The following is an 18,658-nucleotide window of genomic DNA, read 5'->3' as shown; positions in this document are numbered from 1 at the left end:
GGCAAATTGAAACCACAAAGAGATATCACCTCACACCTTCCAGAATGGCCATTATCAAAAAGATAAGAAATAACAAACGCTGGCATGGATATGGAGAAAAGGGAACCCTTGTGCACTGTTGGTAGGATTATAAATCAGTGCAGCCACTATGGAAAACAGTATGAAGGTTCCTAAAAAAATTAAACATGGAACTACCATATGATCCAGCAATTCCACTTCTGGGAATATATCTGAAAGAAACAAAAACACTAACTCAAAAAGATATTTGCAACCCCCCATGTTCATATAGCAGCATTATTTACAACAGCCAACCACAGAAACAACCTAAGTGTTCATCGATGAATGAATGGATAAAGAAGTTGTGGTATATATATACAATGGAGTATATTATTCAGGCATTAAAAAAAATGAGGATATCCCATCATTTGTGACAACATGGATAGACCTTGAAGGCATTATGTAATAAGTTAAATAAGTCAGATAGAGGAAGACAGGTATTATATGATTTCACTTTTATGTGAAATCTAATAAAAATAAACAAACAATAAAAATACACCAAACTCACAGAAAAAGACATCAGATTTGTGGTTACCAAAGGCAGAGGGTAGGGGGAGGAAGGTGGTCAAAAGGTACAAACTTTCAGTTATAAGATAAATAAGTATCAAGGATGTAATGTACAACATGATGACTACTGTTAACGCTGCTGTATCATATACAAGAAAGTTGTTAAGAGAGTAGATCCTCAGAGTTCTCATCACAAGAAGAAATTTTTTTTCATTTTTTAAAAATTGTATCTATATGAGATGATGGATGTTAACTAAACCTTTTGTGGTAATCATTTCACAATATACGTAAATCAAACCATCATGCTGTACACACCTTAAACTTATACAGGGATGTATGTCAATTATTGCTCAATAAAACTAGGGTAGGGGGGAACAGTGGGTAGGATCCCTCCTAAATTCACAAAAAATCTCAAACAATAACCCTAGGAACTATCCTTTCTAAGGGATACATTTTAAACAGGTGAATTTTATGGCATGTAAATTATATCTCAATAAAACAAAGGAAACTTCAGAGTTATCTTCTTAAACAAGGAGCTATGAGCCATACATTTTAGAAATAGGGGTATTTTTAGAAACAGGTATCTTAGGCTACAGAAAGAGTCTAAAAGAACTCTAAACCTTTGCCAGAAAGAGGCATAAGGCTGACAGACTATGCTGCCTTCTCATCCACCAACACAGAATTATCTATTACACCTATTCTTTCTTACCAAGACAAGTAGTATCACTTTAATTTTTAAAGTTGCTAATTCTGCCACTATACTGACACCATCCCTAAGCTTATTTGTAATTTTTTCTACTCTTTTCAACGTTTTTCGAAGTTCCTGGTAGTCTTAGAATGAACACCTCATGCTGAAAGTTGTTTCTACAAACAAACTGAAATTTGTCAGGCATAAGCTCCTAAAGGCATGAATCATCTTTTCTATTTATTCTAATCTCTCCGCAGACTACAGAAAACTTTAATAAATACTTGTTCAAACTCCAAAGTCACCAGGTTGGAATTCATTACGGAAAAGAAAGTTGGGGGTTGGGAGTGGGAGGGAGGTCCAAGAGGGAGAGGATATATGTATACATATAGCTGATTCACTTCATTGTACAGCAGAAACTAACACAAAATTGTAAAGCAATTTTTCTCCAATAAAAAAGTAAATAAATAAATAAACTTAAGAGGGAAAACTGTGAAAAGAAAAGAAGGTTAGTATAAGCCTTGATTTTAGACAGGAAAATTTCTCTATTTAAAATTAAACTCCAGGGACTTCCCTGGTGGCACAGTGGTTAAGAATCCTCCTGCCAAGGCAGGGGACAAGGGTTCGAGCCCTGGTCCGGGAAGATCCCACATGCCGCGGAGCAACTAAGCCCGTGCACCCCAACAGGCACTCTGAGCCTGTGCTCTAGAGCCCACAAGCCACAACTATTGAGCCCATGTGCCACAACTACTGAAGCCTGTGTGCCTAGAGCCCGTGCTCCACAACAAGAGAAGCCACCGCAAGGAGAAGCCCGCGCACCACAACGAAGAGTAGCCCTCACTCACCGCAACCAGAGAAAGCCCACGCGCAGCAAGGAAGAACCAACGCAGCCAAAAATACATAAGTAAATTTTGAAAAAAAATTTTTGAAAAAAAAAGAATCTTTTAAAAATAAATAAATAAATAAATAAATTAAACTCCAAGTTCCTGACTTTTTGTGAAATATTTCTTTACATCTCAGAAATAAAGCCATTTGAAAATATTTCTATAAATTACCGCATATAATATAACCTAAATATAATCCAAAGAAAAAATCAGAAGCCATTTAAAAGCCAATCAATGAGGGTCTGCTTAAATAGAACAGAGTACATACCAATGGAATATCAGGTAGCTGCCAAAAAGAATGAAGTGGTTCTAAATGTGATAAAGTGATCGTTATAAAATTAAGAATAAATCAAAGAGTAGTAAACTCCCATTTGTGTTTTTAAAAACACATACATATACGCTTATAAATAGCCAAAGTGTTACTCTGGGCAAGGGAGATGCCTAAAAGACAGAGATAGAAGGCAGATTTTTCCCTATACATCTTTAGTACCTTTCGAATTTTGTACATGTATGTACACGTTTTAACTTTGTACATGTACTTACTCAAAAAGTTTATTTTAAAATATATATGTATAAAACATTGGCAAACTTTCCTTAAAATTCTAATTCTACACCCAAATTCTAAGGTACTAGTAAGAAGTGACCATGCCTTAAATTTCTGTACACCCATATTGCCTCATACGTATAGCAGGCATTCTAAAGTGGTAAAACCCACCATAACACTATAAGTAAGGTTAAGAAATAAAAATTAGTAAAATGAGACTTTGCATTGTTGCAAGGTTAATGAAATGACCAAGGCAAGTCTGTGCAACTATCCAGCTATGAGTTCTGCAGCAGGGGTTAGGGGTTGGGGGGGTCCCCACTGTAAAAGGAACCTCCATCCAAGTCCCAAATGCAGTCTGGCACAAGGCAGTTCTTCCATCCAGACTTATATTCAAATTAATCCAATCATAAATGTTTACATCTAAATTCACTTCATTGAAAGGCTCACTTCTGTTGGGCTTTATTATATTTATTGATTCTTTTGCTCTGGGAATTTTATGTCAGTGGAATGATATAAAACTACTTAGATTACTTATCACTTGATTATATGCACATTATACCAATATTTTATATCCACTTTATATAATTGTTTGTAAACAACTCCATGGCAATGTGACATCACAGAGGCATGTCATTCACTTTTCTTTCTGTTTCAATAAAAATATGTTGCTGTACATTTTAGAATTTTCTGTTTTATAATTTCAAATATAGTGTTCTTAAGAAAACTGAAAGCTTCAACTACTAGCTAATACAAAATGCAAGTATCTGCTTGACGTAAATAAAATCTTTCATAATTTGAAAATATACGTTCAGGTAACCTCAGGACTGAGAAGAAAGGTAATCATTTGATTCTGAATCTTCCCTCTCCCTCTACCCCCCTCCCCCCAAACAAGAAAATCAACAAGGAAAACAAATAAAACCACACAGGACATACACTTTAGTATTAAAAGGAGACAAGAAAACACTATGACTTTCTAATTACCCATAAATAGAGATGAAAAGAAAAAACTCCAACAGACCTTCTACAGCCTTCCAGCTGCTACAAGCTTATAAGGGCAGAAAGTGAGTAAGGGGGGGTTTAGAAGGCTCCCTAAGAAAGAGTAGAGGGTAGCAGAGGACTTAAAGTAAGCAGAGACAAAATCAACCCCAGAAAGCAAAAGTTCAACAATAAACTCCAAATACTGTATAAGACTTGGTAATCCATAACCCTGGCTATGAGGAGGGGTTTGAAAATGGAAGGAACCAGAAATGACACCCTTGGAGAAGTAAGGGAAGTATCTTCAAAGAAGCATTAAATTAGAGGAGTGTGGTACTCCTTGGAGACAAGGAAGTGCAGGGAAAGAATAAAATTAGGAGGAAAATTAAAGATCTGATAGAAATGAAAGAGAAACAGGACATGCCATGGCTTCTCCCACCAAAAACACCACCATCTATAAAGCAAATAGCACAAAAGAGGGTAGAAGTGACAGAACAGAACACTCTCAGACTAGGAACCCTTTCCAAGTAATAACAGGAACAGAAAAAAGCAGACCAAATCCATACAAAACTACTGCAAAACATCAGAAAATGGAAATAATAGCTTTTCTGCTGATGAAAAGTATCCCCCACAAAACCATGATCCTGAAGAAAACTGTATACACAACATTTCAAACGCAATTAAACACTGTCAAACAAGCATTTGGGGATATGAAAAAATAGCTGAATTAGAAACATAAACACTAAAAACATAAATGGACAAAAAACAAGATAAAATGAAATAAAAGATGACCAAACTCAGGGAAGAAATAGAACAACAAAACATAAAAAAAATGAAGGCTGGGTTACAACGTATCCAAAGGAGAAGAGAGAATAGAGTCAAATGAAAATTTAATACAGGGCATTGAAGAAAAGCAAGAAAATAACCAAGAGAATGCAAATAAAATAAAGAAAGAAGTTGAGAAAAAAAGAGAAATCATGGTTGAAATGGAAAATAAGCAAAGAAAGTCAGACAAATGTATAACTGGTGTCCCTGAAGAAGAAAAATCAAAACAGCAGGGGGAAGGGAATCCAAAACCCTAATATTTAACTCTACAATCCAAAGAAAAGCTTACAGAAATAAAAGAAGACCAGCATATACACACAGAAAGGGTCCACTGGGTACCAGAGCAAAATGACCCAAAACAATCAACTCTGAGTTGTAAAAGTAAACTTTAATGATAAAGAAAAAAAAATCCTCACTGCCTGCAGGCAAAAAGTCAAGAGAATTGGCATTAGATTTCTTTAAAACAACATACAAAACCAAAGCAACAGTGGAATAGTATTTTCAAAAAACAAGGAAAAAAAGTGTGACCCATGAATATTAAAGCCACTCAAGCTGTCCTGCAGGCATCAAGGTCATAGAAAAGTAGTTTAGAACATTCCAGAACTCATGGAATATACGAATGTCCCTTTCCTAAGGAATCTACTAAAGGATGAGCTTTATTTAACCAAAAGATGAAGTAAAACTACACAGAAGGACTGATAGTAAACTTTTCATCTATTTCATTTTAGAGCAAAGGCTAAAACAAGGGTGGGTAACGAGTTTAAAAAAAAAATTGTACTTTTAGCCATTTTTCAAATAAAAGAGCAAATCATTATAAGTTACTAGTAAATTCCACATATAGGAAAAGAATATAAAACATTTCAAATGCTTTATTTATTACGGTTTTCATTAATTGATCATGATACTATAACATCTAAAACAGGAGGAACCTGCTTGTCAAAATAATCATTATGAAAAATTCATAACACAAAACAAGATAAAAACATTAAACTTAACTTGGTTAACCACATGTGGAACTTAGCAGGATGGGGGAAAATAGGTTTTTTTATAATGGTGATGCTTTCAAGGTTGTCATCAAATGATTTAACTATAGCAAAAGAAAGTATTTTCTAAAGCTCAAGGAAAAGTTTATGATTCATATTTAAGGCAGGAGGTTATTATTTAGATAGTTCAAAACGGCAGAGAAAATACATATTATAAAAGAATATGATTTCACATAAATTTATTCTCTCAGTCATGCTGTCTCCTGGCCTATATTAAGATTACTCTATATCCACATACACTCAGAAATGGGGATTAGGGACCATAAATATACTTATAAAGATCACTGATGCCAAAATAATAAACAGCCACAACAGTTTAACATTTGTTGAGTACTTACTACGTGCTTATAAACTGTTTAGCATAATTTCATTTGACCCTCTCAAAAAGCTTTTGAATATAGATACTTTTATTATCCCCATTTTACAGCTGAGGACATTGGGCATAGAGAACTACCTAATTTACAGTCACAGAAATATAAATGGTAAAACCAGGATTGAAATCCAGATCTGAAAGATTTCAAGGTTCATGCTCTTAAATCAGTATGGCATTTTGCATGGATATTTATAATAAAATCTCATTTAAATATAGTAACTTACCCTTGTACATATGTTTCTAATAAACTGTATTTCTTTGCTTACTTTATTATAATAATGAGTTTGCCTTCCTTAAATTCGTACAATAATTTACTATTGAAGGAGGTAGTCCAGTCTTTTGGATAAAGTTCAAACTATTATAAAGGGATAAAAGGGTTACAGCCATCCTGTAACCCTTACTACTCCACACCCTGACCTGCTGTCAACTGCACTCTACAATTAAATCTTAAGTTCCCATCACACTGAAAAACTGGCACCTTCACAATGCAGACACAGCTCTTTCTCACTTTTAAGCCTGTTCACATGCAGTTAGTTCTCTCTGTAGCGCAACTCCCTCCCCACCTTATTCCCTCAACTCTGCCTAGAATTATTTTCTAGGCAGAATTATTTTCTCATTATCATCCTTGAAGGACCACTTTAGGCACAACCCCTCTGCGGAAGTCTTCCTAAGCACCCATCAACATGACCTTTGTCTGTATTTTTCCTTCATTTACTTCTATCATTGAATTTATCTTATTCAATTTTAATGGTCAATTATTACCTGTGTCCTTGAGTGTGCCAGCACAGTACCTAGCAACCAGAATTTTTTAAACGCTAATTGATGGGAGAAAAAAATGTTTGATGTAGCTACTTGAAAAGGTAATTTACAGAGTTGACTCCAACTATGTATATACCAATAGTAAAATTAATCATTATCAGTTTTAATACCTATTTGTTATTCAATTTGACATTTGACTGGAAAAAGTTATATTCTTTCAGTTAACTCTTGGATGATGCATTAATACAAGAAGTTCCAAAATAATATTTTTTAGAGAACTATATTATTTTAAAGGAATTTAACATTATATTTTTCTCATTAAAAGTATAGTTCTGTTTTTCCACAGAAGAGTAAACTGATCAGAAAAGGAATAAGAGAGTAAATTGGTGAAACACCTTGACAGATGTTTGTCACTAATTATCATGAAAAATATCAAAGCTATACCACAGGTCATCAATTTAAGAGTTGACCTCTAGTACATCACTAAGACACATAATTTATTTTTTCCTTGATGTTACCATCAAAAGTTAGAATTTATGCCCTAACATCCTAGTTTATCATAAGTGCACTTTTATCCATGAATATAGCTAGATGTTTTGAAAATCTTTTGACAGCTTGCACCACCTTCTGACTTAGTAGTGAGTTCCTCTGGTAACTTGGAAACACTTTCATTTCTCTGAATTTAAGGGATAACTATCCCTCTCTACCATGCTAAGAACTGAAAAATATGCCCACCTTCACCTTATCCATAAAATTTACAGTACCTACATAACAGTTAGTTTGCAAACTAGAAGGAAGGTTAGTGTTTTTTCCCCCCTCATAGGTACAGAAATTAAATGTTTTGCATAAGATGAAGAACTACATTCTAATCTACCCAGCATTAAGTAACCAAGCAAAGGAGATGACTCAAGTAGTGAAAAAATAAAAGACCAACATAAGTTTTAAAAGATATGTGAATCAACAGAATTTTAAATTCCACTTCTTCAAAAACCAAGTAGCAAATAACAAAAGATATAATTATAGAAAGACAAGGCAATAAGATAATACTTTATTAGTCCTTTCCTCCTGATTATTCAGAGATTAGAAAATACCATACCAATAAATGTAAAAGCAAACCATTTTAAACCCTAACAGCTACTCTTCCTGAAATTGATTAAAAACTCTAAAAGAAAAACAAAATAACACCAAAAGGACTAAGCTGGCTCTAAAAACATAAAAAAGCAAAATTCAAGAGAAAGTTTAATAAGATGTTCTTATAATAACTTTATGTAGTACTAAACTAAAGTCATAAAACTTAAAAATATATATATTTAAATATATAAAACATCTTTCTTTCAAAAATCTGATATCACAATATCATAGATTTTCATAAAACTCAATCACTAACCTGTATTTTTTCATAATAAATTTGCAGTTATATTTACCTTCAGATCCCATGATGAAGTGATGGATATCAGGGCCTGTTGACATTCGAGGTCCTTGACAGCTTTTTTCTATTATACCTCTAGGTGTTACCATTTTTATATGAACCACCTGTTTAATACAATGCATGATGTAAATTCTAGATATCTGCCAGTGAATGCTGTGTGTGTGGATATACACACCCATATATATTTATATAAAACACTATTTTTAAAATATTGATTTAAGTGATAAATGGTGATTCCCTTCAGAATTCTAATATCTTTTAGTAGTTCTTAGACTAAAAATAAATTGTATGTAACTTTAAAAGAGGGAAAAATTATTCTAAGATTGTTATTGGCCTAGGTATATTCATCATCTTAAAAACTGAAAAACACATTTCTTTAAACCAAAGCTAGTCTAGGGCTGTCCATGTGGTAAAGAACTAAAGGATGGAAAAAATATGCAATGATCACATTTTAATAGGTTCATTCTTTCATTTATTTAACAATATTTATGAAGCACTATTATTCATGTTAGGCACTATTCTAGATGCTTAGAATTCTAAGAAAAAAATTATTCTTGCCTTATCCCCACCTTCAACTTATCTACTTTGCCCACTCAGTAGAAAAGAGTGAAAAGAATGAAGTATTAATTTTGATCACATCAAAATTGGGATGAAGAGGGAGATGTGGTGACTGAGTTAAAAAGAAGAAAGATATGTGTGAGATATGTCTCACACATGTGAGAAATTAAGTACATTGTAGGGAGAGGGTCAATCAAAAAAATTCCTCAGATCTGACTGAGAAATGGTTAGGTAAAAACCCAGCATATTTTCAGAATAATTTTTTGACAGATAAATAAAAATAGTCTATTGTTGAAGGAAATGAGCAGAGGACATAAATAAAGAATTTGCAAAATAAAAAGATAAAAATTGCTAATGAGGACATTTTAAAAGTTTACATTCACTAACAAATAAAGAAATATAAAATTTTAGGAAAAAAATATAAATAAAAGGTCCAGTAAAATAAACATTCTCATAGTGCTAGTAAGAATGTCAACTGGCACAACATTTTTATAGAGCAATTTGGCTGTAAGGGTCCAAGGACCTAAAAACATGCTTGACCCAACAATCCAAGCTCTAGGAACTTACCCAAAGAAAATGATCAAAGAGGTATGCTAAAAAATTACTACAGGAGATATTTTTCCCTTTATTTCTATAATTTTGAAATAAAAATAATTTAAATATTCTTTAATAGGTAATTACTAAATCACAAATTATCAGTAAAAGAGAATTATATGCACTTTTTAAAAATAATGGTGCAAACCTATGCTCATTGACATGTTAATATATTCATAACAGTTTAAAGAGCAGATTAAACACAGTATGATGCTTTTTTATATTAAAAACTAGATATACACATGCAAATAAGTACATTAAAATGTATACTTATAATTTGTGGCCCTTAAATAACCCCAAAAAGGATTAAAATAAATTACATGCTTTAGCAGTACTAAATGTGGTAGTCTATCAAATATGCTTAACTCTGATAAAGCTTTTAATAATCCAATAGCAAAAGGATCAAATTCTCTTTTCTGAAACTGAATTAATGTTGTCTTAATTGCAAAAAGAAAAATGTGATTTCTAAAATATCTTCAATTAAAAAAAGATAATGCAAACATTTAAAAAGTGTTCATAATATAGACACTTAAAGTCAAATGGTTGGGTGTTAACTATAAAAAACCAATATATTTCATCAACAATTTGATATTTCTATCAAAGAAGACATTGCTGAAAATGTTGAAATGCTTGATTTGAAAAACAAACCTAAACAGCTCTAGGAATAATGTTAGGAACACCACTTTAATAGTCTCATAAATTATTCTTTTAAATTGTTATCAAAATATTGATGATAAAGGGAACTAACATGTATGAAGTACCTATTACATACCAGTGGTTCTGCTAAGAGTTTTCATTTTATGTCCTTTATTCCTTATAATAATTCTATGCAACAAATAACATTACTCTATTTTATACAGTAGGAAATTGAAGTTTAGAAAGGTAAACCAATTTGCACAAGGTCACACAATTAATCACTGGAAAAGCTACAAATGGAACAAATGATACATAATTCCTAGCCAGGATGCCTAACTAACTCTCAAGAGCAATGACACCAGATCAGCTAAAACAAAATGATGTGCACATAAAACATTACATTACATAGAACATTTTTAATTGGGCTCTTTAATTCTATACAGAAAATTTTTTTCAGAAAAATAAATATAAAATCTCATAAGGCAAAAGAGTAGTAATGACAAGATCACCTAAGTAAATAGACTAAAATCTTGGTAGAGTTGAAGACCAAGGCTCCAAGGCTTGCAAAATAATATTTAGATACATTTATAAGTCAGATACTATGAGACATCTACAAAACTTAAGTATCAGTTACTCAAAAAGAAGCACTCTTAAATAATGACCACAGTTGTACCTTTTAATTGTTTGTATTACACATAGTCAACGTTACTATAATCAAAAAGGGTATACTTTCGTGGGGTGACTCTCCAACTCAATTTTTAAAGGCTTAACAACTTTATAATAATCTCTATAGACTAATTATTATATAATAAATTGAAAAAGATTTACCAAGTCCTCAATATTGCCATAGATATTCTTCTTCATGCCTGATGCCCGAGTAGATACCCATCCTCCCACAGTGCTGAATTCCAGGGAATCTGGTTCATGACCTGTACAATAACCACTTTCTTTAAGCTGAAAAACAAAAATGTAACATTTTACCAGTGAAAATGGCCCCGTTTAACACAGCACTCTACACATTAACTCTTTCCACATTAAAATTTCCATGTCATTGCTATTTGGACTCATTAAAACCTATATAGAAAAAGAAATACTTTTATCATACTAGTCTAAAAATATTTTTAAGCTTTTGCCTAGTGGAAAAATATGGGCCAAAAGACAGTTGTATTTTCCACAGGTTCACCAGCCAATCTTACTCCTTACATTCTTTTATTTTAAAGCCAACTACCCTCCCTCCTTTATTTTTTCCACAAAGAGACAATTTAACTACTTATGGAGATCAGATTATGCTTAAATAATTGCCAACTACATCTAAACACTTTCAATAAATAAAGCACTTAAATCTCTTATGCTACCTACCCTAATATAATCTGCAGCAGGCCTGCAGAAAATCTAAGCAAATTGCCTGTACTTAATTCTCTCAAGGAGTCATGTGTTTTAATGTACAGCCATCTGGCTAGGTTTCCTGCATGTAATACCATCATGTATTTGTGACGCAGATCATGCATTTCTGTACATTAAATAGTCACTTGTTTCTCATTTTTCTATATTAGCGTGGCTTTGCCATCTGCACAGCACCTGAGGTTGGATGGATGCCCTTTACGGCAACACCACCAAAGTCATTCCACTAAAATCATTTTAAAGACTCAGCCATCTCATGTCAAATGGTACAGACACTACCATCTGCATACCCACTGTCTACTGCACTCAAGCCCATCAATCTGTGTTGACCATTTTGATAGTCATCCAATTAAGCAACTGTTTCTGTTTTTCAAGTAAGCCACGCAGAGATGTAGAATATGTCAGCTATGTTTATATCTGTGTATTTAAGTATGGTATGAAAGCTGTAATCCAGAACTTGAGAACCTATAGGTTGAATACAATTTGTTAGCTTTTGCACACAAGCAATGCAAATTATTTATCATGTCTAATTTTGTTGCTAAGAAAACAAGACTTTAAAAGACATCAATTATTACATAATAGAATTTTTTCACTAAACATTCAATACATTTATTTAATTTTAAGAGGTTAATAACCACTCACAAATAAGTAGCTTAAATACAAGACTGAAAGCTAAAATGAAGATTATCAGGCCATGATATTTCTTCCTTAATTCCCAATCTATATTCATATTATTTACTCTCAAAAGACTACTACCTTTCAATTTTTCCGAAAGTAATACACACACACACATGCATGCACACACACACACACAAAGAGCTCTTAAAACTCTTAAAACTCAACAATAAGAAAAAACCCAATTAAAAAATGGACCAAAGACCTTAACAGATACCTCACTGAAGATAGCAAATAATCATATGAAAAGATGTTCCACATCATATGTCATCAGGGAAACACAAATTAAAATAACAATGAGACACTCCTACACATCTATATGAATGGCCCAAATCCAGAACACTGACAACACCAAATGCTAGAGAGGATGTGGAGCAACAGAAACTCTCAGTGCTGGTGGGAATGCAAAATGGTAACTTGAAAGACTATCTGGCAATTTCTTACAAAACTAAACATACTCTTACCATACAATTCAGTAATCATACTCCTTGTATTTACTCAAAGGAGTTGAAAACTTATGTCCACATAAAAACCTGCACATAAATGTTTAAAGCAGTTTTATTCATAATTGCCAAAACTCGGAAGCAACCAAGATTTCCTTCAGTTGGTGAATGGATAAATAAACTGTGGTACATCCAGACAATGGAATATTATTCAGTGCTGAAAAGAAATAAGCTATCAAGCCATGAAAAGACATGGAGGAAACTTAAACGCGTATTACTAAATGAAAGCAGCCAATCTGAAAAGGCCACATATTCTATGATCCCAACTATATGACATTCTGGAAAAGACAAAACTATGGAAACAATAAAAAGATCAGTGGTTGCCAGGGGTCGAGGGGCTGAGAAAATGAACAGGGAGAGCACAGAGAATGCAGTGCAGTGAAAATACTCTGATATTATAATGAAGGCTACTCAGTGATTATTTATACATCTGTATGTATAAATATACATACAGATGTATAAATAATGTATAAATATATATATACACAGAATATACATATACACAGAATATACATATATATAATGCATAAATATATATATACACAGAATATACATATATATATATAATGTATAAATATATATATATATACACAGAATATACACCACCACAAGTGAACCCTAAAATAAACTATGGACTTTTTGTAATTATGATGTGCCAATGTAGGTTCACCCTTGGTAAAAGAAATCTCAATGTCATTATATCACTTTACTTGGAATCTAAAAAAGTTGAACTCATAGAAGCATAGATTGGTGGTTATCAGGGGATGAGGGGGTGGGGGAAATGGGGAGATAGTGGTCAAGGGGTACAAACTTCCAGTGATGTTGATAATGGGGGAGGCTATGCATGCGTGGGGGCAGGGGCATGTGGGAAATCTCTGTACCTCCCTCTCAATTTTGTTTTAAACCTAACATTGCTCTAAAAAATAGTGTTAATAAAATATGAAACAGATATTTTCAGACAAACAAAAGCAAAAAAAATTCATCAACAGTAGACTCACACTAAAGATATTTAAAACAAGTCCTTCAAGCAGAAGGAAAATATCATCAGATTAAATTAAAAGGCACCATAAAGGGTAACTAGATGGGTAAATATAAAAGATGTTTTCTTACTGTTTAAATATCTTTAAAAGATAACTTACCATTTCAACAAAAATTATAACAATATACTATAGGTTTTACAATATATGTAAAAGTAGAATGTATGACAACAGCACAAAGGAGAGACAAGGGGAAAGGGAAGTATAATATTTTATGGTTCTTATGCTAAACTCTAAGTGTTATATACATTATCACCTTAAAGCAGACTATTTTAAGTTAAAGATATACACTATAAAACCTGAAATCCTTAAAAAAACAAAAAGTTATAGCTAATGAAGAAAGAAAAAAGATAAAATGGTATCATTAAAAAAAATAGTCAATCCAAAAAAAGGCAGTAAAAGTGGAAAAGGAGAAAACACAGATAGGAAAGATAGAAAACAAATTGCAAGATGACAGACTTAAACTGAACCATATCAATAAACCACATTGAAGGTAAAAGGTCTAACCACCCCAATTAAAAGGTAGAGACTGTCATGTTAGATAAAAAGGAAAGACCCAATTGTATGCTGTCTATAAGAAAAACACTGTAAATATAAAAATATAAATTAGTAAAAAATTTAAAAATGGAAAAAGGAAAAAGATATACCATGCTAACAACAGTCAAAATAAAACTGGAATGGCTGTTTTAACATCAGATGAAGTAGATTTCAGAGCAAAAAATACTATCAGGAAGAAGGAAGGTCATTTCACAGTAACAAAATTGTTCATTAGTCAAGAAGCAAAAACAATCCTCAGTATTTATTCCCCCAATAACAGAGCTTTAAATATATGAAGTGAAAACTGATAGAACTGCAAGAAAAAACAGATCTATAATAGTTGGGAGACTGTAATTCCCTTCTGTCAATAATTGATAGAACAAGTAGACAGAAATTTTTTTTAAATACAGAAGACCTGAACAACACTATAAATCAATTTGACCTAACAGACATGTATAGACCACTCCAGCCAACAGCAGCAGAGGACAAATTCTTTTCAAGTGTACATGGAACATTTACAAGACAGACCATACTGTAGGCCATAAAACAAATATCAATTAATTTGATAGGATTTAAGTCATATAAAGAATGTTTTCTGAACACAATGGAATTAACATAGAAATCAGTAACAGAAAGATGTTTAGAAAAATCCCCCAATAAGTGGAAATGAAATAACAACTTGTAAGTACCTATAGGTCAAAGAAAGAATCAAAAGGGAAGTAGAGGGCTTCCCTGGTGGCGCAGTGGTTGTGCGTCCGCCTGCCGATGCAGGGGAACCGGGTTTGCGCCCCGGTCTGGGAGGATCCCACATGCCGCAGAGCGGCTGGGCCCGTAAGCCATGGCCGCTAGGCCTGCACGTCCGGAGCCTGTGCTCCGCAATGGGAGAGGCCACAACAGTGAGAGGCCCACGTACCACAAAAAAAAAAAAAAAAAAAAAAAAGGGAAGTAGAAAATATTTTGAAATGAATGAAATTGAGCAGACATATCAAAATTTGTAGGATACCACTAAAGCAGTAGTTGGAGGAAATTTATAGTACTGAAAACCTATATTAAAAAAGAAGAAAGGCCTCAAATAAATCACCTCATCTTCCACCTTAAGACACAAAAAAGCATTTGACAAAATCCAAAATCCACTCCTAATAAAAACACTCTACAAACTAAGGTAGAAGGAACTTCCTCAACTTGATTAAGGGCATCTACAAAAAACCCCCCTATACATTAAGTATTAACATCATACTTAATGGTGAAGAACTGACTACATCTCTCTTAAATCAGGAACGATAAGGGTGTCTACTTTCACTTCTTTTCAACAGTGCATTAGAGGTTCTAGTCAGTGCAATCAGGTGAGAAAAAGAAATAAAGGCATACTGATTGGAAAGGAAGAAGTAAAATTGTCTTTATTCACAAAGGACATGATCATAAATGTAGTAAATCTAATGGGAGCTAAAACTTTTAAAACTAATTAGTGAATTTAGTAAGATTGCTAGATATAAGAGCTATACACAAAAATCAATTTTATTTCTATATACTAATAAAGAACACTCAGAAATTGAAAACTTTTTAAAATACCATTTATACAAATATATAATACTTAAGGACAAATCTATTAAAATTATGAAATATTTGTACACTAAAAACCATAAGACACAGTTGAGAGAAATTAACAGACCTTAAAAAAACTAAAGTTATACCATGTTCATGGGTCAGAAGATTCAATATTAAGATGTCAGTTCTCCCCAAATTGATGTATAGAGTTGATGCAATCCCAATCAAAACCCCAACAGGCTACTTTTTCTAATAGATACTGACAAGGTGATCATAAATATATAGAAATACAAAGAACCCAGAATCACCAAAACAACTTTGAAAAAGATTTATGATAAAGCCACAAGAATCCAAATAGTGTGGTACTGGCATAAAGATATACAATAGATCAATGGAACAAAATAGAGTCCAGACTAGATGCACATTATTATATATTACATATTACATAAAAATGACAACAGACATGTTTTATGATGGTGCAAAGTCAATTCAGTGAAGAAAGGATAGTCTTTTCAACAAATGGTGCTGGGACAACTGATTATCCACATGCAAAAAAAAATGAACTTCAACCTATCCCTCACGCCATACATGAACATTAACTCAAAATCTTCAAAACTCATCAGACTTGAATAGAAACTAAAAACTATGAAACTTAAATGGGAGAAAATCTTTGTAACCTCAGGTGAAGCAAAAGTTTCTAGATATGACAGTAGAAGCATGATATATAAAGTAAAAAATTAAGTATGCTGTACTTCATCAAAATAAAAACCATCTACTCTTCAAAAGACTCTGTTAAGAGAATGAAAAGACAAGCCACAGACTGGGAGAAAATATTTGCAAAGTATATATCTGGAAAAGAACTTATGTCCAGAATATGTTAAAAAAAATTCTCAAAACCCAGTAAAAAGAAAACAATCCAATTTAAAAATTGGGCAAACAACTTGAAGAGACACTTCACCAAAGAAAATATATGGATGGCAAATAGTGCTTGAAAAGATCTCCAACATCATTAGTCATTAGAGAAATGCAAATTAAAAACACAATGAGATACCATAACAAACCTACTAGAACAACTAAACTTTAAAAGACTAACAATAACAAATATTGGCGAGGATGTAGAGAAACTCATACAGTGCTAGCGCGAATATCAAATGATGCAATCACTCTGGAAAAACGTTTGGTGGTTTTTCAAAAAGATAAATATATATCTACCAAATGATTTAGCCATTTCATTTCTAGATACTTACCCAAGAGAAAGGAAGGTATACACCCAAACAAAGACTTACACATGAATGTTCAAAGCAGCTTTATTTGTAATAGCCCAACACTGGAAATAATCCAAGCATTCAACAAGTGAATGGATAAACAAACAGTGGTATATCTATACAACTGAATACTACTGAGCAACAAAAAGGAATAAAATAACGATACATACAACAATATGCATGAATCTCAAAATAATTATGCCTAGTGAAAGAAGCCAACCCTTGCCCCACCCTTATAAAAAAAGAGTATGTGATTTCATTTTAATAAAACCGTAGGACATTCAAACAAATCTACAGTGATAGAAAGCATATCAGTGATTGCCAGGGACATGGAAAAGGTGGGATGGAGAGAATTATAAAGAGGCCAAGAGGAAACTTCTGGGATTGGTGCATGTGTTCTATATCTTGATTGTGGTGATGGTTTCATGGTTGTATTCATATACCAAACCTTATCAGGTTGTGCGCTTTAAATGACTGCAGTTGACTGAAGTTTACAGTATTGTATGACAATTATATCTCAATGAAACTATTATAAACAAAACAAAAGCAGGGACTTCCCTGGTGGTCCAGTGGTTAAGAATCTGCCTTCCAATGCAGGGGACGCGGATTTGATCCCTGGTGGGGGAGCTAAGATCCCACATGCTGCGGGTCAACTAAGCCCCTGCACTGCAACTACTGAGCCCATGCGCTGCAACTACTGAGCCCATGTACCACAACTAGAGAGCCTGCACACCACAACTACTGAGCCCATGCGCTCTGAAGCCCACGTGCCACAACTAGAGAGCTTGCATGCTGCAACTACTGAGCCCGTGCGCTCTAGAGCCTGAGCGTCACAACTGGAGAGAAGCCCATGCACTGCAACAAACAGCCCGCATGCCTCAACTAAGACCCAGTGCAGTCACATAAATAAATATTTTTAAAAATAAAAAGACCCTTTAGAAATACTAAAAAGAAAAAGAAAAGACTCAGGATTTTGGCTCAAGCTGCCCAAAGAACTGAATTTCCACCAACTGGGAATGAGAAGGCTGCAGAATAAGCAAATTGTGGAGGGAAAATTGAAATTCAATTTTTTTAAATGTTAAGTTTGAAATGTTAGTATTAGGTATACAGTGGAGACGTCAACTATGCAAGTGGATATGCAAGTTTAGAGATCAGGAAAGAAGTCTGAGGTGATACAAATTTAGGAGTCTTTGGCATATAGAAGAAATATTTAAAGTCAGCTGTGTTTGAATGAAGCAGATAGTACTCAATAAAAATTAGTGGAATGAATAAAAGTTCTAAGTACTTTACATTATTAACTTATTTCATCCTAACAAAAACTTTATGAAGTAGGCATTATCTCCATTTTATAGATAAAGAAACTGAGGCATTGAGAAATACATCCCTAGTGGGGGGAAAACATAAGTCACATATCCCCAGACTATTAACTAATGAAATTAAGTAGCCAAAGATTTAATAAACCTAGAAACAAATTCCCAAAATCCAAAGATAACATTTAATGACCTCCCTTAAATTTCATACATATTAAAAAATGTAATCTACAAGTTAAAAAGATGAAAATTTGTGCTACCCAACTAATATATTTGTGTCATTTTAAAACTTCTAGAATGAAAAAGCAGGAAGTTTTAAGTTGGCTTCCTCAGCTGAAGAAGAAACTGAAGAATACAGAAGCATAATGAGGAAGAACTTGAACTGGGATCAACACAGCTGTAGAAACTATATTAGAGTCTACTAGAGGCAAAAAGAAATGTTCTATATTGGCATTTAGGGAAATAAACTAGTAGGTAAAATATCAGAAGTTCCTACTCTAGGAAAACGTCATTTAA

General features: G+C 33.2%; 1 protein-coding gene across 1 annotated transcript in view; it reads right to left on the bottom strand.

The window, feature by feature from the left end:
• Positions 1-18,658, bottom strand: part of AGPS (alkylglycerone phosphate synthase) — a 148,953-nt gene that overhangs the window by 61,630 nt on the left and 68,665 nt on the right. The window contains exons 9-10 of the mRNA XM_024122218.2: positions 10,698-10,823; positions 8,077-8,185 (exon numbers count right to left, since the gene is read on the bottom strand). Coding sequence (XP_023977986.1) covers positions 8,077-8,185; positions 10,698-10,823 — 235 coding nt within the window. The remainder of the gene's footprint in view (positions 1-8,076; positions 8,186-10,697; positions 10,824-18,658) is intronic.

Source organism: Physeter macrocephalus, chromosome 2 (genome assembly GCF_002837175.3).
Source record: "Physeter macrocephalus isolate SW-GA chromosome 2, ASM283717v5, whole genome shotgun sequence".
NCBI classification, from domain to species: domain Eukaryota; kingdom Metazoa; phylum Chordata; class Mammalia; order Artiodactyla; family Physeteridae; genus Physeter; species Physeter macrocephalus.
The sequence above is the reverse complement of the archived record's forward strand: the minus strand, read 5'-3'. Positions and strand labels throughout refer to the sequence as shown.